The sequence below is a fragment of the Tenrec ecaudatus genome, chromosome 13 (assembly GCF_050624435.1).
Source record: "Tenrec ecaudatus isolate mTenEca1 chromosome 13, mTenEca1.hap1, whole genome shotgun sequence".
Taxonomy (NCBI): domain Eukaryota; kingdom Metazoa; phylum Chordata; class Mammalia; order Afrosoricida; family Tenrecidae; genus Tenrec; species Tenrec ecaudatus.
The window spans coordinates 66,908,628-66,925,152 of NC_134542.1; the positions used below are offsets into that span (position 1 = coordinate 66,908,628).

A 16,525-nucleotide genomic window follows, 5' to 3' on the forward strand; every position below is an offset into this window, starting at 1 on the left:
CTTCTGAGATGAAATGGGTTGAAGTCTGTGTAGCACCCCATCTGAAGAGGGCAGCTTGGTTGCATGTTGCTGGTCACAGTTGCTTTGTCTTCTTTCGAAGCTACATGTTTTTTGCCTTCTGCTTTGTTTGCCATACTTTACTGATGGAAGGATAAGATAGTGGGACTTTGCCCTCAGCAATGAGTAAGCCAGATTTTTAAAAGGTAAAAATTCAACTTTACATCTGGCTTTAGATGTTGTATAATACCTGGTTTACTCTGTAACATAAACAGCAAACTTTTTAGTGATTATCTAGCAATTAATTTGTGATACTTACCAAAAATTAAGCATTTTGGCAATAAATACCTTCATGTTCCCTTTGATTTAAATATAATAGTATCCAAATACTTTTATAAGATCTATTTTTACAATGGTATATATAAATTGGATTTTTAAAAGTTGGATTCTATAAACTGCTTTCTATAATACCTTAGTTTATAAAATGTTTATGCCAAATTCTAAATTATGACTAAATTTATTATCTGATGCCAAACATTAGGTTTTAGACTGCCAAGTTTCTCTTCTCTCTTACCTGTCCAAATCCCACAAAACAGTTACTAAAAGTTTCTTAAAAATGAGCTAACAAAAAAAGCCCAACTTTATATTAGGCATAGTTCTCATTTTGAAAAATCCCATAGAGAAACCAAGATTACCAAGACCTTAAAGAATGTTATTTTAAAGGTGCTAGAATGTAGAAGCAAAATATGGAAGGAATAATAAAAACTTTAAAACTTAGTATTTTAAAAATAAATGGAAAATGTATCACCATTATTTAAGGATCATATCGTCACACATTAACGTATCACAATCAAGTGTTTATTATATATGCTTATACTGTTTAAGAGGGGAAGCAATTGCAGTGGTATTTCAGAAGCTATACCTTTTTTCAATGGAATATATGCTTATAGATTCTAAATAGTATTTTAAAATATACAATCTCTCCAAAAGAAAATATTCAACTAAAGATAACTTTTAATGTAAGTAAAATATCACAGGATATTAAAATTAAAGTCATCATGAGATTTTTCACAGCACATTGTACAGACATTTGCATCTTTATTCTTGAGCAAGTCGTTCAATGACACGTCGGTAATCTTCCACGAGTTCCTGAAATCTCTCTTCCAGTTGTTCATGTTGCATGCTTATTTCTATTTGGTTCATCTGGTTTGTCAGTTCTTCTGGTCTGAGACATTTTCTCATCTTAGCAAGATCTCGCTGCTTTTTCTAAGCAATAAAGACAAATATTTGTTAGACTCAAAAAACGAGATATTTCTTTGTATCATCATTTTAAATCTCCAATATTTTTATTAAAAAGTGCATGAATATACCCATTTGTCTGTTTTTTTTCTTTCTTAAAGAACCTAAACTTAAGACTAAACACAAATGGAAAACCCTCTAAAAGGTGCTAAAGAACTATTTTCACCAATTGATGGGAAATAAAGGTTATGTGAACAGAAGATTGCTCCAGAGCTTAATAAAAATCGTACATGTCTCATTACGTATAGATGCTCAACCATGTCTTTAATAGAAAAATAACGCAGATGAGCTATAGATACACGATTAGTTTGGGGACTACCACCACTGTATGCTCATTTCCAGGTTCCCTTATCCAATATTATTTCTGACCACATGTTAATTTTAACTGTTAGAAAATTTTCAGAACGATAAATGAAAGAACAAAAAATACCCTCACTTTTTTCTTTTTTATAATTTTAACAATTTATTAGGGGCTCATACAATTCTTATCACAGTTCAAACATATACATTACCCTCACTTTTTAGACTGTTATAGATTTTACCACTATTCTTATTAGAATATGAGTTGATTTTAACTTTCTGAGTTACAGCATAAGTAAACTGAGAAGTCTAGCTTCAACAACAAACAGTTCGGCTGGGAATCTGTACTCTCAGTCTCCATATCAAACTGCCCTTTAACATACCATTACATTAATTTATACCCTTCTTAAAATGCAATAAAAGTCCCTTAAGAAGCACCCCAATAATTTTAGAATACTAGGCAAATGTTAGGATCACTACTTAAAAACTCATAATAAAATTAGTCACACAAAATTCCTAAAATAAGGGAAATAACAGTACTAAAAATAGGCCTTTATAAGAATAAGCTAACTGACCCAACAAAAAATTAGGTCGATCTTCGGTCTAAATTGGAAGGCGTAAAAGAAGTAAACAAGGGTGAAGAAAGTTGATGGTGCCCAACTATCAAAAGATAGAGTGTCTGGGGTCTTGAAGGCCTATAGATAAATAAGCGGCCATCTAGCTGAGAAGCAACAAAGTTCACAAGGAAGAAACACACCAGTCTGTGTGATCATGAGGTCTTGACTGGATCAAGAATCAGGCATCTAAGACCCAGAACAAAAAAAAAAATCACATCATTGTGAATGCGGGGGAGTGGAGACCCAAAACCCATCTGTAGACAATTGGACATCCCTTATAGAAGGATCCCAGGGATGAGACGAGTCAGTCAGGGTGCAATATAGCACTATTGAAACATATAACTTTCCTCTAGTCCTTTATTGTTTCCTCCCCACTCACTATGGTGACCCCAATTCTACCTTACAAATCTGGCTAGACCAGAACATGTACGTGAGTACAGATAAAAGCTGGAAGCACAGGGAATCCAGGACAGATAACACACTCAGGACCAATATTGAGAGTAGCAACACCAGTAGGGTAAGGGGAAGGTGAGGGGAAAAAGGGGGAAACGATCACAATGATCTACATATAACCCCCTCCCAGGGAGAGGGACAACAGAAAAGTGGGTGACAGGAGACACCAGTTAGTGTAAGACATGAAAAAATAATAACATAAATTATCAAGGGTTCATGAGGAGCTGATACCAAGGGCTGAAATAGAAAGAAAATGTTTGAAACTATGGCAACAAGCGTACAAGCCCCCAATAAAATGATTTAAAAAAATGGCTCTACAAAAAAATATATAGCAAGTAAAATTTGAGTTTTCTTTGAACTTATGTAAGGAAAATTAGAACCATGTGTATATGATTTATGAATTACTGATTAATTATTTTCTTCATATTAATTTTAAAACAGATTTGCATTGGTCATTTATAGTTCCAGGTAGCCTACTCAACTCCAACTCAGAATTCTACCGGACACAGTAGACTTATCCCCCTGAGCATTTCCATGATATCTATGGAAGCAGATAGCAACGCCTTTCTCTCTTGGACAAACCTCTGGGTTTAAACCACCAACACTCCGTATTTGGATCCAAGCACTTTAACCAATGCACCACTAAGTGCAAGCCTACAGGGATAATGTATATCAATGCAGAAACCATGTTAATAACAGGTGCTTAGTCATTATTTGTTGGGGAAAAAACCCAATTCTCTTCATTCAGCTCATGGCACAGTTTAACTAGCAAAGTGACTCTTCAGTCACACAAATTGGCACAATATCCTCATTACCACATCAGGAAAACAAATGAACTAGGCAAATTTTTTTAGGTAAAAGAAAAAGAAGTTACAGGGAATGAAAAAGTGAAAGGAGGGGGACAACAAATAGATAAGAAACTGCCATGGTATAGTTTCAGCTGTCGTGAGGTATAGTTTACAAATGGCAATCAAGGCCAAAATAGGAAGGAGAGCTATGGCACAGATGGATGAATATGGCAAATCGGACAAGAAAGACAGATTATGTGTGGGATTAGCATTGAAACAAAAGAAAAACAGATTTGTTAACTAAAGTTACAAAATTTACAGTGAGAATTTTTACTATCAACCTGGAAGAACATGTGCACTTTTATAAAAGTTAATATAGTTAAAAAGTATTTGCCCTCTCCCATAAAAGAGCATTATTATATTTCCTTCCCATTTAAACACTGACAAGAATACAATGGTTAAGATTATTAAAAAATCCTACCTTATAGGGACTGATCAGTCTTCTTTTAATATCCAGTCTGTAGCTTTTATATTGTTCAGCATCACTCATGTCAGTTACCAACAGTCGAAGAATTTCATAAACACGTCTAGTATGTTGCTAATATAAGAAGCAAAATAAATATATGAAGCTTTTAAAATTAAATTGTGGAAAAGGAATTGTGGTAGGTTTAGAGGAAAAGCAATGAAGTCATTTTCTTCAAAGGATTAGTAATCTAGTATGTTATATTAATTATTAAAGTATAGTCAATTGAATGATAGAAAAATTGGTAGTGTTATGGTAGCAGAAAAACTTCCTGGGAAAATAAACCCTGAGATGAACCTGAAGGCAGGGAGTGTGCCATTAAACTAGTAAGGAGCCTGTTCCATTAATTTAAAGAGCTGAACTTACAGTAAGTCAGAGGTTTTACATGGGCAAGTGAGCAGCACATACAGATCTGAGTAAAGCACTCTTTCAGTTACATGGATATGGGGAGATGGAAAGGGCAAGATGAACTGGGAAGTTGAGGTACTAAATCAGACAAAAAACAACCCAAGAAAAAAAGACCGAGGCAAATATTCTAGAAATACATAAAAGTAAACCTGGCTAAAAAGGAGGGTGTGAAATTACAGTGAATTTTCAGTCTAAGAGTTGAGGAGGTTGAAAAACAAATCTGAAGATGAGAAAGAACTTCTGGATTAAGGGTAGGGATTTAAGTGTTATCAATAGATAGATAAAGAGTTAAAGTCGAGTCATTTGTTAAGATCAACAAGGAAAGCAAGCATAATGATAATATAGGGGGAAAAGGTCAGAAGAATCCAGTAGTTTAGTGACAGGGCAAATAAAAGTCAGGAAAAAAGTCAAAGAAGCATCAGAAGAATCAGGAAGTTATCCCTGAAGTCACAGCTTCATATTTGCACTGTTTCACTTATTTATTTGGGGTTGTATACATTAAGCTCAGAGGATACATTTAAACTTCCTGTAAGGGATACATGAGATAATTTTTTTAAGGGGCAAAAATGGGAACGTAGGCATAGGGAATATCCTCAGCTTCAAAATTTTTATGGAAAAATGATGAAATTTTTCCTTAAGCTTCTCAATCCCTTCAAGTATATAAAGGTACACAAAAGAGTGATTGTGACATAGCTGGGCAAGCGATTAGGTAAAGCCAGAGCATTTAGGAAAGTGAAGCTAATGAGGTAGGCAGGGTTCAGGTTATGATGAACTGTGTATGTCAGTGGTTCTCAACATTCCTAATGCCACGGCCCTATCATACAGTTCGGCATGTGGTGATGACCCCCCCAACCATAAAATTATTTTCGTTGCTACTTCCTAACTGTAATTTTGTTACTGTTATGAATCATCTGCTATATAGGATGTATTTTCATTGTTACAAATTGAGCATAATGAAAGCATAGTGATTAATCACAAAAACAGTATGTAATTATATATTGCGAAATACTTATTTCCAATTACAAATCAATGAAATTTTGTCTTGAAGTACAGTATAGCATGGGTAACAGTCTTCAGGTTATTAGGGTGGAGACGATAGGGGACCGGTGTCTCGGTTCACAAGACCATTAGAAATCTGTGTTTTCTGGAAATCTGTGTTTTCCGATGGCCTTAGGCAACCCCTGTGAAAGGGTCGTTTGACTCCAAAAGGGGTTGCGACCCACAGGTTGAGAATCGCTGGTGAATGCCGTTATTAAGGAACTTGGACTTGTTTAAAACAAATACAAAATTGGGGTTGTTTTCATGCTCTCTTTAAAAAGAAGAAATAGTTAATAAATTTTCATGTATAAATATAGATCTAACAGTCTGGAGACAGAACCTTTGGGAGAGTTACATTTAAGGGGCATAGAAAAAAAGTAGAGGAGCCAGTGAAGGAATTCTAATAAGATATTAATGCTAGCTGGAGATGGAAAACCAGAGGATACAGTGTCTTAGAAGGCAAGGCAGTGAGTGCTCTTTATTACTGGAATACTCTTCATCCCACAAACCTCCAAGGCTTAAATAAAATGCCATACTCTGACTTCTGTGCTTATAGTCAATGTAATAAACTCCATCCTCTAAACCTCCATATTATTTTCTGTACCTATAAATAAGTGAATGTATGTATGTATTCTACTTCAATCCCTTTCCTGTTAATACTGTGTCTAGTATAAAGTTTAAACATTTTTTTTAGTTTAAACATTTTTTAAGTAAATACTAGATCTTATGTCCATCTCTGTTCTGCTTGTTACACTTTATAACTAAACACACACACAAAAGCCTTAAAATTTAAATTTTAAAATAAAAACACCTTAATCTTGAACAGAATAAAAATACCTTATTAATCTTGAACTTCTTTTGTGCATCTATTGCCATTTCTTCATTGAATCCTTGCATTAACTTTTCCCGAGAAAAACAAGGCAAATCTTGACAAAGCTTCACAAGCACAAAGTCTCTTAATTTCACATAACTTTTAGATGGATCTTCCGCTAAAGAAATAAAGCTAGATGAGATCAGGTGCATTCAGGGTGATATGACCATCACCAGAAATAGTCAGAATAACATCTCCTTTATTCAATCTAATTTTTTTCATTATTTACAATATAAGTATACACACTAGGATAAGAAGGCACAGTCTTTCAAGAATATATGAAAGTTGAAACATCTAATAAAACTATTTTTAAAAGCGTCAAAACATGAAAAAGCCATTTCTTATTAGTAATAAAACTATTGTCAAAATTGTAGGTAAAAACCTTTTGCAAGTGTATTTTGCAAATATACTTAATATCATTTGTGAGATGATAGTTACTTTGAAATGAAAACTTTTTGACTGGCATGTTATCACATGCTTCTTAGTTTTATTTTCCGTTAAGAGTAGCTTTATAAATAAGAGATTCAAGTTCAGATGCGCAATTCCAGAAATAATTATCTTCTGGTAGCTAAGGGCTCACAATCCATACATTCATCAATTGTGCAAGCACATTTGTACATGTTGCCATCATCATTTTCTTTCTTTTAAAAAAATCATTTTATTGGGGGCTCCTACAACTCTTATCACAATCCATACATCCATCGTGTCAAGCACCTTTATACATGTTGCCATCATGTTCAAAACATTCTTTCTACTTGAGTCCTTAATGTCAGCTCATTTTCCTGTTTCCCCACCCTTCATTCCTCATGAACCCTTGATAATTTATTATTTCCCCCTACCCCATATCTTACACTGACCACCTGCCTCCCCTCACCCACTTTTCTGTTGTCTGTCCCCCTGGGAGGGGGTTATATGCAGATCATTGTGATTGGTCCTTCCTTTCTCCCTCTACCTTCCCCTTCCCCTCCTGGTATCGCTACTCTCATTATTGGTCCTGAGGGGTATTTTACTGTCCTGGGGTATTTTACTTTTCAAAGTGAGTACTAAAAACTGAAAATAGACGGCGATTAATACCAAAGCACCTATTCATCAGCAGACTATTCTCAAGCAGGTAGGTATCACACCTACGTTGGTCACCAACAGCAAAGCAACCCAAACTCACTGCCAACTTATAGCAAATCTACAGCACAGACTAGAGCAGTCTCTTAATCCTACAGAGAACCTGGTGGGTTTAAACCATTGACTTTGTAGTTAGCAATCCAAGCCCCTGGGCACCTTTATTAAGTTTTAATTATTATTGCTTCTTGGCCTTTTGTCTAAGAATAAGTGAAGGTTTCATTATTTTTCTATAAGAATAAGTGAAGGTTTCATTATTTTTCTATCTGGCTAAGGAGCCCCAGTGGGTTATGAAACGGGTTGCTTACCACAAGTAGTTCAACACCACCAGTTGCTCTTCAGATTAAACGAGGCTTTCTGCACCCCTAAAGAATTACTTTCAGAAACCACAAAAGCCAGCTCTACTCGGTCCTATATGGTTGCTATGAATTGAAGTTGACTCAAGAGTGGTGACGTTTTCTTGTTAAGGTTAAGTATGCAAAATACCACCCTCACTATAAAGAACATTTATGATTTTAAAGGGAGAGCCAGAGTCTGCAAAAAAATCCAAGAGGTTATAAACGAAAACTAAATCAAATGTACAGGCAACCAGAGTAGGAAATTCTGTGTGTATTCACACACACACACACACACACACACACACACACACACACACACACACACACACGCTCTCTCTCTCTCTCTCTCTCTCTCCATGTACTAGGTAATGGGAATCTAGAATACTTTAATAAAAACAGTTAAGACATTTTCAGTATTGAAATTATAAATGTTATGCTAAAACTAAAGGCTAACACTCAGTTGTTAAGTTCACAAGTACTTTAGATTTAGGCCTTTCTCTTTAAAGACTTCACCTTGCAATAAGTAAAACCCAAAGGAAACCCACTGCTATCAAGTCAATTCCCGTTGCCTAGCAACCTGACAGGATAGTCAATCTGCCCAATAGGATTTCCAAAGCTGTAAATCTTTATGAAAACAGACTGCCATAATTTTCTCCCAAAGCATGGCCAATGGGTTCAAACACTGGAGTAGTGTAACCACTGCACCACCAGGGCTCCACAATGAATAAAGACTCATCACTAAGATTTAAGAAATAACATTCTTTATGTGCTAATTGGTGCTAAGCACCAAGGACTTTATTGAAGGTGGTAGACAAAAGAAAGTGGTTAAGTTTCACAAGAAAGAACTCCTCACATATTATACACTACAATAGAAAGATTGTGAACTCTTCATATCTTGATTCAAATGACCCATAAGACTCTCCATGTGGTATTAACTCCACACTCTACAAATGGAAATTCAACATTATTCAGTTCTGCTAAATAAACTGGTGCTGCTTCTATAAGTGACCAAGTCAGTGAAAGTTATCACTTAAACAATTTATAACTTTTGGCAGAAACAAATGTAACACTCCCTAACATTGTATCTCCCAAGTTTCAAGCCCATTTAACAGTAGCAGGTAAGCAGACTCAGAAGAGAGTAGAATCTCTTCTAAACATCCTATTTATAACTACGTCGAAGGCTACTTATACAGAAATCCATTTTCAAATCAAACAGGCCTCCAGTGTTCATCATCAAATAAAAGGGGGCTTCAAGTAACTTAGAGAAAAATGGGATTAAAAAGAGAATGGAATTTTTCTACAAACTTTTGAAGCCACCTCAGACTGCTGTGAAAGCATGCACTTAAAAAGTATAAATATGTGTATTCAGGAATATTTCCCTTGGTTTTTTTCCCTTGACGGAATTTAGAATCTTTGTCCCTCTTTAAGACAGACTATACAATGAGAGCATGGGCAGCCTATGAACACTTTTTAAGAGCTTACCAATGAAAGTGAAACAGTAAGTTCTATTGTAGCTTACTTGTTAATTTACTTAATGTGCTCAAGGCTGACCAAGATTTTTTGAGTATATATTCAAGTTATCTTCAATTTGGTCAACTAAATACTTAAGAATTAGGGATGTAATCCAACCCCCACCACCAGGATCATAGTCTAAAATGTTAGTCTTAAGCCATCTTTAGACAGCTCAAAAAAAAGGGCCCCCAAGGAGAATGGTATCAGCTGAAGCAGAAGAGTTAATTTCTGACAAGAACAGTATCAACCAGTAAAGAAAACATTTTTAAGAAAGAAGTTTCATATACCTGTAATATCAAGAACTGAAGGAGAGCCGATGTAGTATCTATGAACTGTTTCAAGAAGTTGTGCGCCATGGCCTTGACCTTGAAATGGAGTCAGTATCAGCATCTGACTACAATAAAAAATTGTTTTAAAATTAAAACATGACAATTTGAAAAAACAAAGCATTAATATGTTATAAACAACTTAAGTTGTGTGATTTAAATTTTAAAAACCTCCAATAAATCCCCAAATTATTATGATACTCAAAAGTGGTTTAATCTTCCATATTGTTTCAAAGGGAACAATGAAATAAATCAGTACAGAGCCAGTAAATAATGGTGATTTTAAAAAAACAAAAACAAATCAACACTATTATAACAAGTATTGGAAACTTCAGCAGTTCCTTCTTCTAAAATAAAAGACAAGGCACGTGTTATACTGCCAATTACCTTACACGTGGCCGGGTTTTGTCTGGGTACACATAGTAATTATAGACTGTCATGTAGCCTACGGTCGCAAAGAGCGTAGCTCCATCCTTATTATACTTCTCAAATCTGCAGATAAAACAGAAAGCCAAGCAGGTCAATTACAGTCGCGCTCCCATGCAGTGTCCATTTTCTTTTCCATTCTCTGACTGAATTTTCAGTGTCAGCAAGCTACTCTGTGAGGGCCCAATGGGTACACCTGCTACGTTCTGAATGTACAATTCACTTAATTGGTGTGCAGCAACTTGGATAAATCAGACCTCTTTACATCACTTCAGTGCACTTGCCTATTATAAAGATGAATAGGTGGCAAGTAAAAGAAAACACAGGCAAAGCTCATTTTACTGTTTAAGCCTACATTCAGGGTCCTAACGGACAACAGCATTTAATTCAGTTCTATTCTCAAGGTCTCCCAAAGCATAATGAAGGAAAACTCAAGCCTCATAAACAATAGTTTTTCATTCCTGGGAAAAATATCATTATACTGTCCCAATAATTGGGCCGCCACAATTAAAATGCTGGCTTTGTGGAGGTAATAAGGTCTACTGTGGCTTTAGAACTGTACTTACACTAGAAAGTAGTGCCATCTTTCATCATCCACGTCAATAAAGCTAGCAGTTTCAATAAACCACATCAAAAAGGTCTGGAGCCTTTCATGATATTCTCGAAAGCCTCTACATGTCATGTCAGCCTAGGGAAAAAGCCAAGAAAAGTCAGGTGAAGCTCATCACAGAGGTAAGTAAGTCTGCAAAGCATAAAACTATCCTTTGGGAAAATGTAGAGAGAGAGGGGGAGGAGGGGAAGGCATACAGGTTACAGGCAAGTGGATTTAACTATACCCTAGATTTACTCATATCTTTACCTTGTAAATCTGAAAAGTAAAGTTTTCTCCTCCTGTTGGACTGAGAACAGAGTAGGTATGGAGTAGGGTTCCAAATGGTTTGAAATCAACCTCTTTTTCCAGCAAAGAAAGAAAATCATTTGTGTTTGTGCAAAATCCAGGTGGAATGATCTGTCTAATTTTGCCCTCAACATCATCAGCCTAAGAAATGAAGATTTAAAAGACATTAAAAAAAGTAATAGCATATTAGACTTTTGGTCAAATATCCTCAATTTCTTTGAAAAGAACATAACAAAACTTCCATTCACAAATTATACAAACATACTGAACTGGAAAAGGTTAAGTTTCATGTACATAAAACTACACTGCCACAGTAATTTGAGATGAACGGAAATACAAATTAAAAAAATAAAAGTGTCAAGTAGCCTGATGTTAAATACGTAAACAAGGGAAAGTATATATTGAAATTCCTGACATATATAAAATGCTGACAATATCCCTTCATGGCAATTTAAAGTAGCCGAAACAAATAGGGGTTTTGTATTTTACAAGTGTCAGAGATTATATTATCCAAACATGAAAGGATTACCAAAACTAGTGACGTGAGGCTAGAGCCTCAGCAAATGAGTAACAACCTCCAATGAATTAGCAGACAGGTAACAACTTCACATGTCAAACTCAAAAATAAGACAGTTTTTATAATAAACCCACATAAGAAACACATAAACTATACGAATGGCTACATTATCCACTCCTTCCTATAATGTGGCAGTTTTTATCGACTTGGATTTGTGAAGGTAAAAATAGAGACATGTCTGGACAACAAAATTAAACTCAAAGATTAAAATTACCCTTCTTAAACAACCTTGATGAATGTTAAAACTATCAGCTGAGCAGACTTCATAATCCTTTTCAAAACCCCAAAAGACCACTTGATTGAATACATTTACTACTTCTCTTTAACCATGAATATTTGATGAAGTCTTACAATAAAGTATTACTGCTTCTCACCAGGCAATAAAACTTAATGAATTGGTCTCAACTTAACAAAACCTTATCCTTCAATACAGTCCCTAAAAGCCTGACATTACATTCAACAAAATGAGCTTGCATTCTATTCAAACTTTTTCCTGAACAATGAAGCCAGGTTTTTACTTAATGGAGTTTGCCGTGAGTTCAGCTGTAATGTTTGTATTGTATCTATTTCCACAAGGACTGACACAAGAACACTTTGTGTTAACTTACTAAGCAGCTCTTTCATACCGTTTACATGCATGATGGGTATTAGTTCTAAACCAAGACCCTTGCTACTTAGCATTCAAAACAGGGAAATTAAGATGCTTAGGACAAAATACACTACAAAAGGCTAATACAACATGCTACTAATTCCTGTCCTTTCAACCATCTTTTAAACCAAGTAGACGCAATGCACCTGCAGATGAATAGCACTTTATTATCATTCAGTTACATTTTAGGATAGAGAACCAGAGATGGCATTTATCACAAACAAGTTTTATTCTCAATACTCTGGTACCACCAACATTTATATGTAACTTGTTTCTAGCTATTTAAAAAAGAGCTTTTATTTTAAATATAGATCTGCAACATTTTGCCCAACATACATAAACCAGGTCCTTGCAATCCATTCACCCTGAAGACCAAATAAACTGCATTTGATCAGACTGTCTTGGCTTATTTTAAAAATACTATGTGATAAATATTTTCCCTCATAACTGCTATCAAATGTGACCATCATAACCATATCTTATAGAATTAGTATAGATTTCAATAAATACAAGTGAATACTGTAATAACAAGGGATAATTTTAATAGGTCTATTGTGTAGTAATTAAAATCCAAAGTAATGATGAACAAAGTAGCATAATTTTAGTTCTGTTCTTAAAAAGTTAAGGAAAAACTACCCTTACCAAAAGGATTTATAATCAATCATTTACAGTATGTATAATTTTAACTTTTGAAAAATTTCCCTATGTTGTCTTCTTAGTAAGTCTTCAAAAACTTGATCAAATCACTTTAAACATTTCTTGCCTCATATCTACTTCACACATTTCTCAGATACTAAGCTTCAAATGGCAATCCTGGTGGAAGACAGCAATTCAACAGTTTGAAGTAAAGTTGGTGAATTCATATTTAAATTTCAGCATTGAAATAATCTAATAAATGTCTTAAAATATTTTTCTCTCAGCAAGTTTACATATTATGTAAACAACTATTCTACAGAGGAATAAAAGAGGGGTGCTACAGAGGAACAGACTAAAAAATAATGTATTATTCGACCTACACAAAACACGTAACTTAATAAAAGACCAAATATTTACTGAACTTAAAATTAAGGTATTTGCTTCTCTCAGGAAAAAATTACTGTATTAAATTGATTCCACTGGAAAAAACCTCAGGAACTTTACATGTCATTGAGATCTGTACTTCAAAAAAAAGTTTACTAACAATTTAACATTGATTTTTAAATTGGCCAGGTAATTAAATCATCATTAGAGAAAAACTCTACCTAAGCAACTTTTAATTAAATGTAGGTAGTTAATGGTTAATGGAAACTTTCACTTAAATGCTTGTAGCTGAGTCAATTCTACTTTCTGCAGATCACTGACTAGAGACCAAGAATCCAGAATGCAGCCTGATGTCAGCCAAAAAGAAGACATCACTTACAAAATTTTCCTAATATGTGGCTATTCCTTTTAAAAAACAAGAAACATTTTGGACTATATTTTATCACTTTAGCCATTTCAAGTTCAAATGTTCTATACTTGTTACATATGAAGAGTATAATAAGCAGCAATTTTTGCTTTTCTTCTTCATTGTATTTAAAGGTATCTGAGAATAACTGGTGATTTTTTACATTTACACTTATTTGCATTTACATATATCTGAAAACTAAGTAGTCATTTCCTAACCTAAATAAAATAGCCAACCCACTACCATTGAGTAGATTCTGACTCATACTGACCTGACTCTAGATGGAGTTTCCAAGGCTGTAAATCTTTATAGAACAGAAAGCTCATCTTTTTTTCCCCAAGGAGCTACTGGTGGTCTTGACCTGTGGACCCCACAATTAGCAGCCCAATGCATAACCCACTAAGCCACCAAGGCTCTTTTTTACCCATAAGAATGAGGTAGTTAAGTAGCCAAAGGCATGTTAGGCAGGTGGTAGATGTTGTTTTTTACCTGGATACAGTGGTATATAAACTTAACAGTGCGTTATAAATGGGCTGTTTACCACTGGACCAACAGTTCAAAATCACCTGCTGATCCACAGGAGGGGAACAGAAATAAGGCTTTCTGCTCCCATAAATGTAGCTTCAGACACCCAAAGGGTCTTATATTGTGATAAGTTAAAATTGACTCGATAGTAGTTTGTTAGTTTTGGGGGGATTTATAATTCAAAGAATAACTAAGATTATGCTATATATAAAAAAAAGGTAAAACAATTTTCTACATTTAGTCAACTTGTTTAATTGTACATTCGCTGGCTTCAAAATGTATTTGGAAAAAGGGGATGGAAAGATAATGGAATTTCTCTACAAACTTCTAGAAATCTCTTCATATTACAGTTAAAAAAATCATTTTATTAGGGGCTCATACAACTTTTATCACAATCCATACATATATTGTGTAAAGCACATCTGTAAATTCACTGTCCTCATCATTCTCAAAACATTTGCTCTCCACTTAAGCCCCTGGCACCAGCTCCTCATTTCCCCCCTCTCTCCCCACTCCCCCCATATTACAGCTTTAACGGTATAGCTGAGTACTGTCAGAAAGTAAATTGTTTTTAAAGTGCACATTTCCTCACTACTGGACAAACATAAGGTCATATTTTATTTACTTTCACTGGATTAGACTAGATGCTACTAATAATAGCAGCACCTTACTATCTAAACTCATAAAATCTTAAGATTTATTTTATAAAATATTACCCATAAATAAAATTGTCCTATTATGAAGAATGTAGTGGAATATTAGTATTTACATGTTAAAATTTTGCATAGAAAGTTTATTCAAAATAAGATTTTTTAAGTGCATAGAATTTTCCAGAAAGAGGCTATCAAATCCTGATATTATAAAACAAAACTGCTCTAATTTACTCAAACTCAGTCACATTAATGGAGTTGAGGCCGACTCATAATGACTCTATGGAGCAAGGCTAAACTGCCCCTGTGATTTTCTAAAGCTGTAATTCTTGATGGGGGTAGAAAGAAGGAAAAGCTGATGGTTTTGAACTGCTGACCTTGTGTTTAGCAGCCCAACATGTATACACTACGCCACCAGTTCCAGGATAAAAGAGTGGAGTTCAACCTAAGGCCTCTCTTTGTGCTCACACAGTTGGTAGAAAACGACATCCAGGTCTAACAAGAAGCTACTGCCTGGCATGAAGGTCTTCGACTGGCACTACTATAACATGGTGCTGGGGAATGTGAAGGAGAGATGAACTGAGGTCTGAGAGGCAAAGTCAAGATGTCCAACCCTGTCAACAAGGACCATCACATCTCCAAGATGTTCCTGCAGGGGTCATCATTCAACAAGCAGAGGTCAGTCCCCAAGCCATATGACTGGGAAGAATAATTTCCGAGTGTTTTCACTACTTAAAAAAAAAAAAAAATTAAGGTAGTGCTTAATTGAGAGACTTTATAGACATCTTAACTCTGTCTCCAGAAGTTTGATACAATTAGAAAATTCAGTTTGGAAAATAAACAGATAATTGAATAATTTAATGGCAAAAATGAATGGCAAATTTACCCCTAATAAGATCTGCTATGGTTTCTGACCAAGTAAATGAACTTATTTTCATGCTAAAAACCAAACAATAAAGTTATTGCTTGCTCCATTATTATGAACTCACCACTAAGGTTTCTATCTGTAATCTTTCAAGTTGCTCTTGTCAGTTTGAATCTATATAGATAGATCACCCTTATTATTGCTTAGAAGGTTCATTTTAAACTTAGCTGGATGGCAAAACTGACTAACTCCCATGTTAAGGGTTCCATATACCCAATCTGCATGCCCCCATACATACAAAAGTGCCTTGTATATTATTCACATTATTACTAAACTATCCAATTCCCTTGCTGGGGCATAAAAACCCCACATTGCAAAACCTACCCAGTCACTTGGTGGGAATTCAGAGACTATGGCGAGAAGAATCTTAGCTAGCAATTCACTGCACTGCAACTCCTCCCTCCCACTTATTACGTATCTGACCCCTCTATATGGGCCCATCTCTGCTACTTATTCTTTTTTAAATAAAGGAGAAAAAGGTCTCTACTTGAACATTTAATAAAGTTATCTGACCAAAAAGCAACTAAGTAACACTGCAAAGACAGTATAAAAGATTGATTCCCAACGCAATACTCGTAAAAGCAGTAATAAATGGTTTTCAAAAGTGGAACTTATAAAAGTTATTAGAAGTACTATTAGAAGTACTATTAGAAGTTCCACTTTTTATATGAAAATAAAACAACTATTTTTACTGCACACAACATTTGAAAGATTTATCAATAACAAAGTCAATAGTTTCTTTGGAAGAAATTGATTGTGCTCTATTGGCCTCAAAAAAAAAAAAATAGAACCGTGAATTTTGTACAATATACAATAGCACCTGTGCTTTTAATAAGCCCTGGGTGAGTCTGAATGTCAAGATT

General features: G+C 34.9%; 1 protein-coding gene across 2 annotated transcripts in view; it reads right to left on the reverse strand.

Annotated features, from left to right (window-relative positions):
• Nucleotides 1-839: 839 nt before the first annotated feature.
• Nucleotides 840-16,525, reverse strand: part of HAT1 (histone acetyltransferase 1) — a 41,240-nt gene continuing 25,554 nt past the window's right edge. For both annotated transcript variants that reach the window (XM_075529360.1, XM_075529359.1), the window contains 7 exons: nt 10,872-11,051; nt 10,579-10,700; nt 9,974-10,078; nt 9,548-9,654; nt 6,261-6,412; nt 3,936-4,052; nt 840-1,263 (listed from right to left, as the gene is read on the reverse strand). In XM_075529360.1, the coding sequence (XP_075385475.1) occupies nt 1,096-1,263; nt 3,936-4,052; nt 6,261-6,412; nt 9,548-9,654; nt 9,974-10,078; nt 10,579-10,700; nt 10,872-11,051 (951 nt within the window). In that variant the 3' untranslated portion in view covers nt 840-1,095. The remainder of the gene's footprint in view (nt 1,264-3,935; nt 4,053-6,260; nt 6,413-9,547; nt 9,655-9,973; nt 10,079-10,578; nt 10,701-10,871; nt 11,052-16,525) is intronic.